At 49.1% G+C, this 17,138-nt stretch overlaps 1 protein-coding gene across 1 annotated transcript in view; it reads right to left on the minus strand.

The window, feature by feature from the left end:
• Cdh23 (cadherin related 23) overlaps positions 1-17,138 on the minus strand; it is a 349,868-nt gene that overhangs the window by 8,394 nt on the left and 324,336 nt on the right. The window contains exons 39-45 of the mRNA XM_055598837.1: positions 11,194-11,415; positions 10,772-10,891; positions 9,797-9,977; positions 5,171-5,304; positions 4,591-4,800; positions 3,418-3,525; positions 1,068-1,148 (exon numbers count right to left, since the gene is read on the minus strand). Of these exons, the coding sequence (XP_055454812.1) occupies positions 1,068-1,148; positions 3,418-3,525; positions 4,591-4,800; positions 5,171-5,304; positions 9,797-9,977; positions 10,772-10,891; positions 11,194-11,415 (1,056 nt within the window). The remainder of the gene's footprint in view (positions 1-1,067; positions 1,149-3,417; positions 3,526-4,590; positions 4,801-5,170; positions 5,305-9,796; positions 9,978-10,771; positions 10,892-11,193; positions 11,416-17,138) is intronic.

The following is a 17,138-nucleotide window of genomic DNA, read 5'->3' on the forward strand; positions in this document are numbered from 1 at the left end:
GGGGGGCCCTGTGGTGGGCCTGCGGCAGCCTTGGCAGACTGAACACAGATGCCTGGGAGTGGCCTCAAAGCTCTGCTGGGGAGAAAACACAAGAGTGGTGAGCAAGCCCCTCTGGCCGGCCTGGAGCCATGCCTGTTTCCCAGCAGCCTTTGAGGCTGGCCACTCCACTGGAGGATCTAGGGGGTTCCCTGGTGTCCCCTCCATGTGTGGGTCTTGTCTGTCCATATGCATGCAGACACTGTTCTATTATAAAGTCTGACTGTGCATGTCATATACACACACATAAGCCTCTGAATCGACGTGGTAGTGATTTCATGCACACAGGACACATTCAAGCATTGGACGCCCTCTGTTTGGGCCCCTATGTGTCTCTGTTGGCAGGTGCACCTGCCACTAGAACATCACAGGGACATCCACATTTCAACATGTATGTGCGTACACATGCGCTGATGTGGCAGTTTACCGGCGAATGCATGCACGTGCGCACCAGCAGATTTATAAGTCAAGTCTACATAGAGTCCAGAGACAGTACTATCTCCCTTATCTCTTTCTGATTCAAAGTCAAGGTCTGGAGACTTGGGATGGAGGTTGAGAAGTGTGAGGGGACCTCTTGGAGGCATTGAAGGGAGAGAAGACTAACTAGTGCTGTGTACTAGCTGGCTATCCAGGGTCCTCAATCCCCACTTCTCATGGCAGACCCCAGGATTTCTACCCTACAGGGCCGAGGAGCAGGGAAGGTGGGCTCATCTCTGTCCTGCACACTCTTTTCACCTTGAATTCCCCTTTTGGGGGACAGTGGAGCTGCTTCCAGATCACCTCAGGATGATCAATATCCATGACTACTCTTACCTCTCTTAAGCAGACAGACCTGTGGCCTCTTTAGCAGCCCTAGCCTATCCCAGCCCCCAAGCCTTGGAGCTGCACCCTCTCCTCTGGCACCCTTCTGTGCCCCTGCGTTCCATGTCTACCAGGCACACAACACATCCTCAGCATCCAATGCTCCAGTGGTGTCCAGTAGGAGTCCCTGGATGGGCTGAGCACCTACCAGCAGGAGAGTTCTCCATCACCTCTGCCTGGTATGTGCCTTCAGTGAAGAGGGGGTGATTGTCATTCTCATCAGCCAGAGAGACCAGCAGTAAGTCAAAATCCTGTGGTGGGCAGAACAGGGAGAGGGATGTGTGGTAGTTTAAATAGGTTTGGCCCCCATAGAACAGTGTGTCTGAACGCTTGGCCCATAGGGAATGGCACTGTTAGGAGGTGTGGCCTTGTTGGAGGAGCTGTGTCACTACAGGGATGCACTTTGAGGCCTTCTAGTGCTCAGGCTTGGCCAAGTGTGGCACATTCCCCTGTTGCTGCCTTTGGATCAAGAACTCTCAGCTCCTTCTCCAGCACCATGCCTGCCTGCACGCTATTATGCTTCCCGCCATGATGATAATGGACTAAACCTTTGAAACTGTAAGCCAGCCCCAATGAAATTTTGCCTTGGTCATGGTGTCTTTCCACAGCAATGAGAAACCCTAAGATAGAAGTATACTGTGCTATAGAAAGGGATCATGCTAGGACATGGGAAGTTGAAAAGTCTAAAGCAGGGATCTAGAGTTCAAGTGCCTCCTCTGCTGGCTGCTCACTGGGTGATCTTGGCAAGCTTCTATCCCTATCCCCTGATTGGCTGATCTGCACTTCCCTTTCTGATGAACAAGAATTTTTTGTTTGTTTGTATGTTTTTTGTTTGTTTTTGCTTTTTGTTTTTTGAGACAGGGCTTCTCTATGTAGCCTTGGCTGTCCTGGACTCACTTTGTAGACAAGGCTGGCCTCGAACTCACAGAGATCCGCCTGCCTCTGCCTCCTGAGTGCTGGGATTACAGGCATGTGCCACCTTGCTTGGCTTCAGCAAGAATCATAATGGGAATGCTGAGTGGGTGAGAGGTGTACTCAGCCACACCACACTGCCTGTGGATGGAGGGTTTTAGACTAGAGGATGAGTCCCAGATTTCAGACCTTCACACAGGATTGCTGTTGGTCCAAGTTCAGCCTTGCTCTCATACAAAGCTGCACGTCAGACCATCTATCCTCTTAGAGACCCTAAATAAAACTCTGTGACACTAGGGTGAGAAAGCAGAGAGCATAACCTTTGCCTCAAATTCCTATGATTGACTTCTGGGTAAGATGGCACCTTAGGAGCCATGACGGACAAGTGACTCATTATATTAGGAAAATAAAGGAACGGGAATAGTTTATCACTCTGACAGCTGATTTTCCTGTCCCCGTGGTCCACCTGTTTACTGCCCAATCAACTCCCATCACCATAACCAACACAGTTGCCACTACTGCAGACACTGTGGATATGGCAGATCAACCTTCAGCACTTCTGTGCAGTATATAGAATTTACAGTAGAGATGGCTGCCACTGGGCCTCCTTTCTGTGCCAACAGGGAACCAAGTTCAACAACAACAAACTACAAATCAATCTCCTCATTGAATATAGATGTAAAAATTCTCCTCAAAACACTGGCAAGCCTAAATAAAAGACACATCAAAATGATCAGCATGATCAAGTTAATTTCATTACAGAGATAGCTCAACATACATTAACTAACAAATGTAATTCACCACATAAATGAACTCAGAAACTGAAATCATATGGTTTTCTCAACAGCTAAGGATTTGACAAGATCTACATCCCTTCACGATAAAATCAAGCTTTTCATCGAAAATGAGAGGGGCTCATGAGGGACTATTGCTAGAAGTGAGGCTGTAGTTTTCCTCATGGGTGTAGCCACTGATAAATTGCTAGTGCTCAGATGGGGAAACTGAGGAAGCAGTGTACCAACAGAGCCACTTAGCTAGTCAGGAACAGCTCTGAGGACACAGGCAAAGGTTCCTACCCCAACAGCAGGGGTGGTAAGATCAAAGCAATTCTAACCGGAAAGGGACTATCAGACAGCACCCACAGCCTTTCACTAAAGAACCTGAGCATTTAATGTTTGAAGGACCATCCTCCCCCTTCAGGACCTCTAAGTTCAGGTCTGAGTCCCATGTACGCACACACATCTGTGGCTTACTAAGGAAGTGTTGTTGGCCCTGGGCCAGGCTCAGTACTGACTTAGGGATACAAGTTTGTGAAAAAGAAAAGGGAGGCGGGGAAAAATGAACTGGCTCTAGCACATCCTATTGACAGAACTGAAGTCAGCATTTGCCAAGGCAGATGTGTGCTCCTAAGCCTGTGGCAGACTGCCACCCCATCACCAAGGGAGGAGTGTGTATTTATTCTCACTCTCACAACTCTCTCTCTCACACACACTTGGCCTGATCTCCCCCATGCCTTTCACCTCTCCCCTACTCTCCCCCCACACCCCCTCCCCCCACCTTCCCCCTTGCTTTCCCCCCCTCTCCCCCCCCCCCCGCCCCCAGCCTCACCTTCCTGGCTATGCGTGGGTTCTCTGGGTTGTCCTTTACGGAGACTGTCAGCCTGTACTCTGGGATGTGCTCTCGGTCCAGGGGCCGGTTGACGGTGACGACCCCTGTCTGGGATGTGTCTGGCTGGTTACATTAGCAGGCATCCCCCACCACCCCATTACCCATGCTCTGCCCACAGTTCCCAGGTGGCTGGGAGTACCTCCCCCAAAGAGCCTAAGAGATAAAAGTCAAAGGAAGCCACTAGGATCTTTCCAGGGTAAGGGTAACTCAACGATACCAAATTCTGCCCAACCCCAAAAGAGGGGACACGTTGGAGGACTCTGGATGTCAACAGTCTATAGACATTCTAGTAGGCCAGGAAAGAAATTCAGGTGCACTTCAGTATGGCTCAAGCCATCTTACAGTTTAGAGTACCCAGGAGAGGCCTTGGAGTGGAGGAGGGTTGCAGGGGTGGTTGATGGACATCAGAAAATAACCGTCCAACAAAATCAAAAGGGCCTACTGACTGGGACTAGGTTCTTGAACTGTGCACCACAATCCACGTCAGCAGCGCTGGGTCAGGGAAGCCATGCTGTGGTTGACTCAGGAGGCCCTTCCCAGTGCTAATTAATGCAGCTATAACCAAATGAGTGGCTGACTGATGAAGCTGTGGCCAATTCAGTTGCTTCTATTGCCTCCCTTCAGCTGTTCGATAAACGCTGATGGAGTGCCCCTGCTGGCTGGAATTCCTGCTTTGGCTCTAGGAGCTGGTTTATTTTGAGCAGATTTTTCATTATACTTTGTTGCTTTACCTTTTTAGACAAGGGTCTCTTATAGCATGGACTGGCTTCGAACTCACTATGGAACCAGGAGGACCCTGAACTCCTAATCTTCTTGGTGCTGCTTTTCCAGTGCTAGAATTATAGACACAACAGTGCACCCAGCTTACACTTGCTTTTTGGTTAGGAGTTGGTATCAATTCCAGACTAACCTTGAACTCACAGCAATCCTCCTGCTCAGCCTCCCCAAGACTGGCCAGGAGCTGGATTCCCCATTAACTTTAGAACTGCTGCCATTCATGCTCTGGGGTCCAGTTTCTTCACTGCCTCTAGGAAGTCTCTGCTCCATTCTGGAACCTGGAGCTCCTCAATGAGCTTCTGGTAGTAAGGACTTGGGGGCCCTGGACAAACCTACCGTGGCATTGATGAAGAAGGCCCGCTCCCTGTTGCCAGCCGTGATGTTGAAGGTGAGGAGGGCATTGCAGCCGCTGTCTGCATCACTGGCTAGGACATGGGTGACAGAGCTGGATATTGGGCTGTTCTCACTGATGGTGATGTTCATGGGAAGATTCAACAGCACTGGGTCATTGTCGTTGATGTCCAGCACTCGGATCCCCACCAGCATCTGGGGGAGGGAGAGCCAGGGGTGGATGTGACCAAAGAGGAGGAGGGGCTAGACAGACCAAAGGTAGTAAGGGCATTGAGAGAGGAAGGTTGTGGAGGAAGAGGAAGAGGAAGGAAGAAAAATCAAGTGTGGGGGGATGACAAAGGCGGGGGAGAAAGTGTACAGAGTGACAGGTCTGGATCAGGGGCAGAGGTCTAGAAGGAAAAACGGCCTCTTGAGAGGGTATTATAAGGGAAGTACCCTGGAGAGCCAAGGTCCTCAAGGCTACGTTCCAGAAAGGTACCTCTGGTTTCTCTGGGCCAAGAGTGACAGTGTTTGAAGGTGTTCAGGGTACACCTTGACGGAAGCCATGGAGCTGGGCCAGACTCACCGTGGAGCTGAGTGGCGGCACACCCCTGTCCCGGGCACAGATGGTCAGGTTGTAGAAAGCAATGGTCTCCCGGTCCAGTTCAACATCCTTTCGAACCCTCAGCACACCCTCCACTGGAGAGATCACAAACTCCCCTGGGAGCCACCAGAACAGGTGTTAGCTGGTTCCCACTGAGAGTTCCTTTCCTCCAGCCAGCCCTCTCCATGAAGACCAGGGCAGCTGAGACACATGTCCTCCCGGGGCCCTTTCTGGGCATAATGGGAGAGTGGCCCTGATACCCACATGGGTATGCAGTTTTTTTGACCAATCAGCTTCCCTCCTGGGCTCGTGCTGACCAGAGGCTGATCCAAGTGTGATGAAAAGTAGGGGTGGGATATCTTTGTTTTTGTTTGTGTTGAAGCATAGTTTCATGTAGCCCAGGCTGCTCCTGAATGCCTGAGCCTTATGCCTTATGCCTCCATGCACCAAGTGTGGGATTCCAGAAATGTGCCATCACTCCTGGCTTATGGGCCCCTTCTTATACAACACATTCATCCTGACCACTTGTGATCAGAAACCTACTAACAAAGGTATCAGGCACTTTGGAAAGCTTGTTCTAGACAGGTAGAAAAAAATCTCAAAGGAGTTGCATGGTGTTTAGAGGCTGAGACAACCACTGGGCCATGTCACAGCAGAGCATCATGCCACTGTCTAGGCTGGCCGCCATCACCATGACCAAAGTAAAGCACCTCTCCTGTGCTTTGTATGAATAACAGCAGCAGCTTGCCATAACTGCTGTTTGCTTGCCTTTCCCTAGATGCCCGTATTTCCTTTTGATATGTGTTTTCTCCTGGTGATGACCCTTCCTCCCTTGGGGTAGGGACATGGCTGAGAAGACGAAGCACTTGCCATGCAAGCATGAGGAGCAGAGTTTGGATCCCCAGAAACCCTCAGAAAGGCCAGAAGGTCATGTGGTCCCACCTGTAATTCCAGCCTCAGAAGACAGAGGCAGGAGATCCCAGAACAAGCTGGAGAGCAGTTCCGGCCTCGATTAATAAGGTGGAAGAGTGCTGGAGGATGACTCCTGACGCTGACTGCAGGCTTCTACATGCCTGTGCACGTTTTTACACACAGACACACAGTCAATACACATGCACATACGTACACACATACCCAAACACACATATACATGCACACACCACACACACACACACACACACACCCCATATACATACATATACAGGTACAAACACACATACCACACAACATACCCAAACACATACATACACACACAGCGCGCGCACACACACACACACACACACACACACACAAAGGGAAAACCTCTCCCGATTCCTTTATCTCATCTCTGAGTTCTTTGTCTAATAGAGATAAGAACCTGGAATCATTGGGTGCAGATCTCAGCCTGCTGTCTCTAGCCTGCTCAGCCCATACCGCCATAGGAAGTCTTGTGAGAAATGACCGTGCTTTAGGACCATCTCTGCCATAAAGGAGGGGTTATATTGTGAGCTCCTGGCAGCAAGATAGTAGGATGAGGGACCCTGATCAGGCCCAGACCGAATCTTCTAGGCCTATGGTAATCCGTTTTCTTTCCTTTGAGGCTCACATCACCTCTGGACCCTGCTGAGATCTAAGACCAGTGCCCTATTTAGTGTCTAACACTGACACAAGTGCAAGCGTCTAAAGCAAGACCCTCAGGGTCACACACTCTGGTCTGCCCTGTGGCCCTTAGGAAAATGAAGCTAGGAACCAGAGAACAGTGTCCCCTACACTTCCAGCGTGTAAATTGGCAGAACTGAGGATTGAATCCCCAGGGGTTCAGAGGCTTCCCAGATAACACTCCTCAGGGCTTAAGAGAGAGAGAGGACAGGATGTGAGGGATGAGGGGGCTGGAGAAGCAAGCGGGAGCCTCTGTGGATGACGGAGAAGGGGCTGTGGCTCTGGCAATCAACAGAAACGTGAGGGGTCACTTCAGCTCTGCAATTCTTCCAGGAACAGAGCAGGGGAGAAAGATACCCACCTTCCCATCCTCTTTTTCTTGAGATAGAATCTCATCTTATAGCCCACATTGGCCTGGAATTTACCACAATCCTCCTGCCTCGCCCTCCTAAGTACTGGAATACAAGTAGGAATAATCAATTGGCCTTTTCTGTTCTTCTTGGTACTTGGGGCTCAGGCCCAGAGTGGAGCACACAGCACGGGGGCTTGACAAAGCTAGAGGCCCAGGCATCCTGGTGGCTTTTGTTGTCTGTCTCCCACATCCCAGGACACTAACCCTGGTGCCCAGCTTCTGCCACAACAGCCTCCACGCCCACCTGCAGCTGGGATTTCCCACCAGCTCTTCCACTCCCAGGCTCCCTAAGCTCCCTGGCCCCTCCCTGTTTAGGAGTAAGGAAGTTGTAGAAGGAGGATTTCCTATGTCCTAGGCTCCAAGGCCTCCAAAGCATGGGGATTCCCTTTCTTGGCGTTTCCCAGCCCTGTTGACACCTAGCTATGTGCTGGCAAATGACCCCCTTCCACACTGGCAAAGGCAAGGAAGACCTGATTACTCTGGAAGGCTTGGGGAAGCAGGCCTGGAGTGGTAGTGGAACCCTGCACCTCCCCACCCCTCAGTGATAGATTACTCTTCTCAGGGACTTGCCCTGGGTGGAATGCCTGATCTCCCCACCCCACACACCTAGAGACAGGAGGTCACAACCTTCTGCCCAGTTGTGTTTGGCCTATAGCCAGATTCTTCCCAAGCCTTGCTTTGATTGTCCCATCTGGAAAATGGTCTCATGGTTAGGCATCCCCTCAGGCTGGGCTGGTAACAAAACAACTCTTAATATGGGAGAGGACATCCTAAAGAAGAGCCCAGGTGCCCTCTGGGGCACTGAGACCTCACATGGAAAGTGTAGTACTGGGAAGGGATCCCAGGATGGCTTGGCCAGAAGGGGTAGCTGGGAGGTTCTGAGAAGGAGGCAGGAGTGGTGGTCAAAGCTCAGCTCAAGGACGGATGGCATGTTTCTCGGGCTTATTTGTTTTCCCACAAGAATTGTTGGGGATTGCCAGTACAAAGGCCCTGAGGTCTGAGCACCCAGTAGGCTCAAGGAGTTGTAGAAAGACTAGTGAGGATTTGAGAAAAAGAGCAAGGTGGAAGAGATGATTTTCATCTGAGGACCATTAAAAGGACTCAGCATTCCCAGAGTAAGGTAGACACATAGGGGTTGGGGTCAGCTTTGAGCATAGGAGGGACATGTCTTGACCAAGGTCTTAAGGACTTCACAGTAGTTCCTGGGCTTGGGGAATTTTGGATGAAAAGATGGAATCAGGGAGGTCATGTGAGCACCTAGCACAAACACTCTGGCTAGAGATTGGGGCCAGTAACCTGGCCCTGCAGAGTCAGGCATTAGTAACCTTTGTGCTTCATGGCTTGGGTGTGTCCCTTTAACTGCAGATTTAAAAAAAAAAAAAAAAAAAAGACCAAAAGACCAAAAACAAGTTTGAGCCAGAGTTTTTGTCTACTTTTCAGTTTCTAAGATGAATCTAAGGGGTGGGATTGGGGTAGGGGAGAAGAGAGAGGAAGAGAAAGAGAGTAAACCTGAGTCAAGTCATGTTGCTCCCTTGCTCAAAGCACCAAGGTGACCGCCTCACTAAATACCAAGGCCTCTTGCTGGCATCCTTTTTCTCCCCCATCTGTTGCTCAAGCCACACCAGACACCAGGCCTTTTGTGATTGTGTTCTCGTAGCGGGCACGCTGGGGTCTCAGGACCTTTGTGCTTGCTATTGTCTGTGAACACCTGGTCCCCGTTTGTCCCCTCGGCTCATTTCTTATCTGCATCCCTTGGCATCTGACCAGCACATAGTAGGTCTTTATGAATAGTCATGGAGTGATCGAGGTAATTTACAAATACTCGACGTCTGCTTTTGTTCTTAAGAACAGGGAGGCCTGGCACCCCAGAGGCCTTGTGGGTGACTAGTGGCTGCCACAGTAGCTGCTACTTCTCCATTACAGCCTTTTGAAGGCCGTCCTTCCCATGCATGTCTCTTGATGGATTCGCTAACCCCTTAAAATTCCTGTTCTAGCTAACAAAGTGTCTTGAGAGTGGTTTTTTTCAAGCCTCCCACCTCTAGCCTATGAGCCAATTTAGAGGCCATGTAGGCTGTCTCATCTTTTTGCTTTTTAAAGACACCTCACTGGGTAGCAGTGGCTATCCTTGAACTCATACTGATCCACCTCCCTCTACCTCCTGAGTGCTGGAATGAAAGGTGTGGGCCACCCTGGCCAACTGTATAGGCTTTTGTTGGGTGACTCTGAGGTGTTCACAGGAGCCCAGTGTTCCCCAAATGTGTGACTTAGGTCCTAGGGTACTGAGATACTTGTGGCAAGGGATGCTTGCCTTCCACCAGCTGAATACATTTTCAAGGATAAGATGGATGTTTCCACCCTCCAAGGCCACCAGCCTATGTCTCAGATGCCATGGCATCCTCCCCTGGGATAAAGGCATGTGGGACTGAGGTTCATGATAGAGGGCAAGGTCACACAGGAGTGAATGGACTGTACGGAGACCTCCCTTGCCCCAGTCCTGAGCAGGTGAAGAGAGGCCCCTGGTCATGCCCGCCACACTGCACAGCACAGGCCCCACTCACCCAGTGGGTCTCCATCCACAACGCTGTACTCCACCTGCCCATTGGGACCAGAGTCCCGGTCGTGGGCCAGGAATGTCCATACTCTGGGCCCTGGCTGGCCCTCGGTGATGTCAAATGGTCCTTCATAGTCCCGAGGGAAAGTGGGCACGTTGTCATTGATGTCATTCACATTCACAAGCACCTGAGGCAGTGAACAGCTTAGCCAGGATCGGCCCCAGTTGCCTGGAGAACCTCAGCAACTGGACCTTCTACTATGTCTGATGCTGGTACTCATGGGCTAAGGGGAGTGTGCGGAGGAGTGCCACGCTGTGGGAGGGCATTTAAGCTGTGCATGTGTGTGAGCTCTGGTCCAAGTCCCCCCACCTTTGTGTGTTTGTGTGTTTCCGGGAATTGAACTCATGACCTTGCCCACTGTAGGCAAGCACTGTACCATTGACCTTCACCCTAGCCTCCCCTCCCCCACCTTTGAGATAGGGTCTTTCTACATAGCCTTAGCTGCTCTTGAACTTGTAATTCTGAGTCTCTACTTTCTGTGTGTCTTTATGGGCACAGCCTACTCATCCCTATACTCTGGTCATTGTATGTAGTCCCATTTGCTCCTCCTGTATCCTGAAACATAGCTTTCATTCATTAGGAAACCAAAATTCAGGGAGGTTAAGTGATTTTCCCAGAGTCACCACAGCCAGGAAGTAAAAGGGCTAGGATCTAAATCATTGCTAGTTTGACCAGAGGGCATGCTTTTCCCATGAAGGGGAAGAAGGAAGGTGTTTTCACTCATCTGTTAGACACAGTCACAGTGACTCCCTCATAGCAACACAGCAAGTCTGGATGAGCTGCAGAGATGAACAGGAGCGCTCACCTTCAGGCATTTCCTGCCAGCAGGCATTTATTTTCCTTCCCCTTCCACCATGGGGCCTCCTGAGTCCTCTGTGTGCTCCCTCACCCTCCACACTGGGGATGCATTCCATTACATACCGTGGTAGTAGAGGAGAGGCGGTGAGACGATATAGGACACTGGTCTGTGGCAGTGACAATCAGGGTGTAGCGGCCATGACTGATCTCATAGTCTAGCTCCTTGGCAGCTGTAATGACACCCTGTGAATACAGAGAGTACAAGGGGAGAGGATGATGAGTGATGGGCCATTTGATGATATACCAACTAGACTCTAACATCCTAGCTACAATTGTTGTCTGTGTCCATAACAGACATCAGTAATCAATTACAGCATTACTGAAGGCAGAGAGGTCCTATCTTTCTACCCCCTAACCCAACACTGGGTATTCCAGTTTACTTCTGGGCTCTATGTTTGTGCTTTATGCCCTATAGTATCACCAAGCTTCCCATCAAGCCCTGGAGAGGCTATGCCCCCTCCTGGACCCTGCCCCCAGCTGCTGACCGTGTGCCTGTTGATTCGGAAGGTATTGACGATGTTGCCTGCCACAATGTCATAGGCGACAGTGCCATTCGGCCCCTCATCCAGATCCAGTGCTTGGATGGTGATAAGGCTGGCGTTGACTGTATCCGGGCCTTCATCCAGAACCACCTCATAATGTGGCTGCTGGAACACTGGAGCGTTATCATTCTCGTCCACTATAGTCACATACACGTGGGTGGTGGCCTGGAGTAAAGAACATGGTCAGGTGCCTTGGTCAGGGGGTCAGAGGGATCAAGATGGATCCAGACTGCTGTGGGGTTTTGTTTGTTTGTTTGTGGGGGGGTGTCGTTAAACTCACTCAGTGTGCTCAGTATAGGGAAGAAAAGAAGAGAGAATGGGTTGGGGAGAAAGTCACAGGCTGGTAGGAGAACCTGTAGAGGCTTTGTTAAAACCAAGCCAGGTACCTGTTTGGGGCCAGGTTGAGACATATATCACTATTTTCATGTCTATGCTCATGGCAGACATCACCAATCAATCCTAACACTCCTGCAACCAGATGCAAGCTTGAAATTCCTGTCAGACTGGCAGATTGGAAAACCTTGATGCTGAAATGGACTGTTGTTAAAGACAGATGATGCAGGACTGCAGTTATAAAGGACCATCACATCAATGGATAAAGATTTGGTTTCTTTAAAAATTCAGTTATGTAAGCAAGTTTTTGTTGTAATCCCAAGTGTGGGATATGGGTCTGTCTTAGTTTATCCATAGCTGTTAACTATCATTGCTTTGTTCAGGGGCATGATCTTTACCAGCTACAGTTAGTAAAAATCTGAGGACTCAGAGAGGGTATAAATATCAGACAGAGCCCAGACAGAGAAAGGGGGGGGGGGGAGTGTCAAGGAGATGAGTGGAAAGAAGGCTGCTGGTGTATCCTGCTACTGTGTTTGCTGTTTACTGGTTTGCTGGTTAGCTGGACTGCTGAATTGCCATTGCTCATCTGTTGGTAGACTTGGACATGGCTATCAGCTTCCAGATGAAGAACAGAGGAACCTTGAGACCAGAGTTTCCATTTTTCTCTGGAATGGCTAGAGCACTTTAGGGTGAGGCTGCTGTGCTAGGTGAGGCTCCTTGTCACACAGGGTGGGGTGGGTGGTGGAAATGAGTTTTGCATTGGGTGTTACAGTTAGCTCTTTTAAAATGAGATTACTGGTACCACATGGCAGTGGAGACTAGGGTATTCTAAAAGCTTGTGACGATACTGAAGTGTTAACAGCCCTATGGCTAAGCTGCTGTATTGACAGTAGGGATGAAGGCCAAAGCCCATGCATGGTTGGCTTGCAGCCAAAACACGGGCCTGGCCAGGCTCAGTCCCAACAGGCTGGAAGTCAGGTCTGGTGAGGTACAGTCCTGAAGGGCTGGAAGGCAGGTCCAGGCCCTGTGGGAGCTTCACCAGTGGTCAACACTGAGCTTGTGGTGGTAGGGCAGGCTCCAGCCAAGCCTGGGGAGTTCAGTGGTGAATTTCCAGGGAGAAAGGGGCCCTCTCTTTTCCAGAATAATGGAGGCTCAGGAAGTCATGGTGGAAAGCTAATGGTATCAAGCAGTACCTTTATTTCAAGTGAAATCAGGGATTCTTAAACCTTAGGCAGTGGGAGGGGTTTTGAGGGTGGATGTGTTTGATTCAATGGGGCCAGAGGTGCTAGGGCTACCTGATTCACACGTGGTGATACAGTACCTTACTTACATGCAGTAGCATGGTCCTATCACAAGAAGGAGAATATAGTACTTAATTATCCTATGGGTAGGGGAGAATCTTCAGGTACAATTAAAGGTCATTCGCTGAAATCAAAGATCTCCTTAGTTTAGGGTGAGGTATTTCCAGGAATCCCCAGCTGCTTGCTGAACATGTTTTACCAGGAGAAAAGGAGTTGAACCTGTAATTTTCCCTGAGGACTACATGACATGCCTCAGGTAGAGGATATGGGGTTTCAGGCTCCCCAGATCAGGCAGAGAAGAGGGCTCCCTGCTGAGAATGAAAGTCCATCATCACAGACCAATCTCAGAGGCTATCTGGAAATGCCAGACTTTGACTTTAAAAGCAGGGTTTCGTGACACCAGATATCCTAAAGACTGAGATTGGTTTTGCTCCAAAGAACCTGATGAAGCTAGAAGTAGTCTGAAGAGGTCTATAACCCCTCTCCCCACTAATCGTCTTTCTCTTCTACTTAGTGTTTTGGGGTGGTGGAAGGCAGGTAGAGGTATAAGAAACCAAAATAAGAAGAGTTAAAAAGTAGTGCTAACAGGTCCAGGCATGGCACACACCTTTAATCCCAAACGATGAAGGTAAAGTCAGTTTGTAGAAGAAAGCACTCATGTTTAAAAATGATGTGTAATTGAGTGGCAGAAAAGTGAAGAATCAGAGCAATATTTGACAGAATAAGATACGACAACTCTCAAGAGAACAGAAAGGAGAGGCAAGCTACTTAAGGGAGCAGCACAGAGAATGAGGGAAAGGAGGCAGTTTTACTGGGAGAGTTTTACAGAAACAGGTAAAGACAGAATGAGCTAGAGAGTGAGAAGGATCCAGAAGATTAGAACATATTTTTGGAGTAGTTTGAGGCCAAGCAGAGCAATTTAGAGGCTGAGAGAAAAGCCAGATTAAATAAATCATCAGGGAGAGGATTTTAAGCCTGAACAGCTAAGATGAACCAGCCAGCGATGAGCTCAGAAATGACCAGAAATCATGAGCTTGTTCAGCAATAAGTCTCAGAGGATGAAAACATCCTAGGCCTAGATTAGATCATATGGAGTCTAGAAGCTTCTAGGACTAGGCCTAGGTTAGCAGACGGAGGCAGTAAGGCATGTAGATGGCAATTAAATCAGGCAAACAAAAGCAATTTTTATAGAACCCCATCATGAGACACACACTTCTTTGGATCTTAGAGTCCCTAAGAATCTTTAGTAAGGTAGCAAGGACCGGGGGACAGCCAGGTGACTCAACTAGTAAAGGCACTTGTCACCAAACCTTAAGGCCTGAGATCAATACCTGGGACCTACATGGTGGAAGGAGAAAAACCAACTTCTGCTAGTTGTCTTCTGACCTCCTCATGCTTGCTGTGGCATGCAAGAATCTACATAGGTATAAATACACACACAGAGTAAATAGATAAATGAAAAATGATAGTAAGCACTCAAGGAGGAGAAGGCAGTATGCTAACATTTCTCACTAGGGTAGAGAAAGACATCTTACTGAGTTTGGAATAGATTAGACACTAGAACGGCTTTAGCATTCCTTCCAGGCAGAAAATACTTTCAAGATCTTTCCTGTGCCCTTTGCAGTTCAGGCGGGTTTTTACATCTTTCTCCATAACACATGGTGCTATGTGACAACACAAAAAAAGTCAAGGAAGACCAACACAGTCCCCTTGTGTTCTGCATAGTCCTGATTATAGCTATGAACATTTACATTCCTCCTCCAGAAGGTCAGCTTGAGCCTTGCCCTGCCCCAGTCCCTGTAGCCATCACTAAGGGACAAGAGGACCAGCTGTAAGGAACGGTTGGAGTCCAGCCTTCTCATGGCCACTGTCCCATTGTCCCACACTCCTAGAAGATTTCCTGAGAGTCTGATAATCACTTAGGATGCTGGGGCTGGAGGGTGGGGTTCTTGAACAGACCCTCTCCCCTGCAGCCTTCTTGCTTTTATTTCCTTGGCTTCTGAGCTGAAGCCAGACCCCCACAGCCTGCCCTTTTAGGAGGGTTTGAGGTTACTAGGCCAGGCCCACAGCTTGGGCAATGCATGTGTCTTCCTGTGGTGCAAACCTACAATGTTCAGTGCTGGGGTGTGTGTCAGGGGAAGGACAGGGTAGGGCCCCACCTCTGTGGAGGGTGGCTGAGGTGAGAAGATAATCTTAGTGTCTACCTCATCTCTATTGTCTTGGCTACCCTCTGGCAAAAGAGAATACGCATTCTATCACCAAGAAGGACATAGAGCTGTCTCACTAGATGGGGTTCCAAGGTCAGGTTCACACTCAGGGAACTGACTTATGTCTTGGCAGTTTCTGGGGTTCTCATGCCAGGTCTTTTGCTAGCTTCAGCCACACCAAGCCTATATAAGGTCACCTAATAATAACAGGACACACTCTCCTCCTTTTGAGGTAGCCTTCCTTACCTAGGTAGCCCAAGCAGACGTGCTCATAGAACCTTTGACAGGCTGCCTATAGCACCCACAATTCATGGCTACCAATTGGTCCCACTACCCTGATCCCTGACACTGTACTAGCTCTGTCCTCTGTCCTTCGTCCAGGGGCCACAGGAATTCAGCATTCTCCTTGTCCTTCTCACAGTGACCTCGACCACTCTATTCAGACAGTGCTTGCTCGCAGGTCTGTCTCTCAGGTGACAGTGCAGTAAACAAAGTCTTTTCACATTTGTCCTATATAAGGGACTCAGTCACAGGGGGAGGGCCTAGTTGGACAGGTTTACAATCTCAGATATTTGAGAGGCTGTGAGAATAAGTTCAAGGGTCTCCTGTGAAAGTTACTGAAAAGTTGAAAGAAAGAAAGAAAGAAAAAGAAAGAAAGGTAGTGATATAGCTTAGTGACGAACGCTTGCCTAGCATGTCTGAGGCCCTGGATCCAATGCACTGAAAATAGAGTGAAAGAAGAACCCCTGGGGGTTGAGATACCCCTCAGTTGGTAGAATATACTCCTAGAATGTATGAATCCCAGTGTCTGACTCAAGCACGGCATAAACTGGGTATGATGGTGCATACATGTAATTCCAGCACTCAGAGGAAGAGGTAGAAGAATTAGTAGTTCAAGGCTATTCCATTTACATAGGAAGGCCATGGCTATTGTGAGCTCATGAGTATATATATATATATATATATATATATATATATATATATATAGAGAGAGAGAGAGAGAGAGAGAGAGAGGGCAGGAGAACTTAGGTAAGAAATTAACTGGTCAGATCTGGTGTTGTGGCTGAAGGAAGTCAGAAAGGGTGGGGGTGGGTACTCCACAGTCAGGCCAGGAAAGAACAGAGCTGAGCAAACTCTAAGTGATGACAAGAACATGGAGAGGAGAGATGCCTATGAGGGCTGGGAGGACAGCCTAGGAATCTAAGGGGGGGCATGACAGTGCGCTCCTGTAATCCTCGCATTCAATAGGCTGAGGTAGAGGAATCTTGAGGCCAGCCTGAGCTACATAGCAACATCCTGTCTCAAAAAGCTAAAACATTAAAAAATAAAAAAAATAGAAAATTTAAAAAAACACAAATGAAAACCCAAACAAACAAAACAATACAAACCAAGCAAAAACAAATAAAACTCCACATAAATTAAAAACAAAAATAAAACAACAACAACAACAACAAAAAACAGAATTCCGTGAGCCTATGAATAAATAACTGGGCACTAGTGGGTAAAGCCCTGGAGGAAAGAGGCTGAGAGGATTGCATGGGGCACACCACCAGATTTGGTAGCATGTCCTGAGGTTGGGATGTTCTGGGCTTGTGCATTCCCTGTCTCTGTTCCAGGTTCGTTTGCATGCAGGCATGATTATATCAGGGTGTCTCAGAACCGGGGCACACAAGTGCAGAGTAGGCCAAACTCCTTCCCACTTGCTAAACTCATTTCGGATCTCAGATTTCACTTACTTATTTATCCACATCGCCCATACCCCACCCGCCCACCCATTCCTTCCTTCTGCCGCAGCTTAGCCCTGGGCTGCTGGAGCATGGAAAGACAAAGTTCCTGCCTCCAGACTAGGAGAATTGCATGTCAGTCAGGGCGAGACTTGGATCCACTCCTTAGTATTCACGGCCATCATAGTCTCTGACAAGCACCGTGACTTACCGAAGGAAGTGGCTGGCTGGACGCTGGCCACGGCTATCTCCCCAGACCAACTCCCTGCCTCCATCTCCTCCAACCCCGGCCCTGGAGACGCAGTACCGCCCGCCGCCCCTCG

This window comes from Psammomys obesus, unplaced genomic scaffold (genome assembly GCF_907164565.1).
Source record: "Psammomys obesus unplaced genomic scaffold, mPsaObe1.curated_primary_1811, whole genome shotgun sequence".
NCBI lineage: Eukaryota > Metazoa > Chordata > Mammalia > Rodentia > Muridae > Psammomys > Psammomys obesus.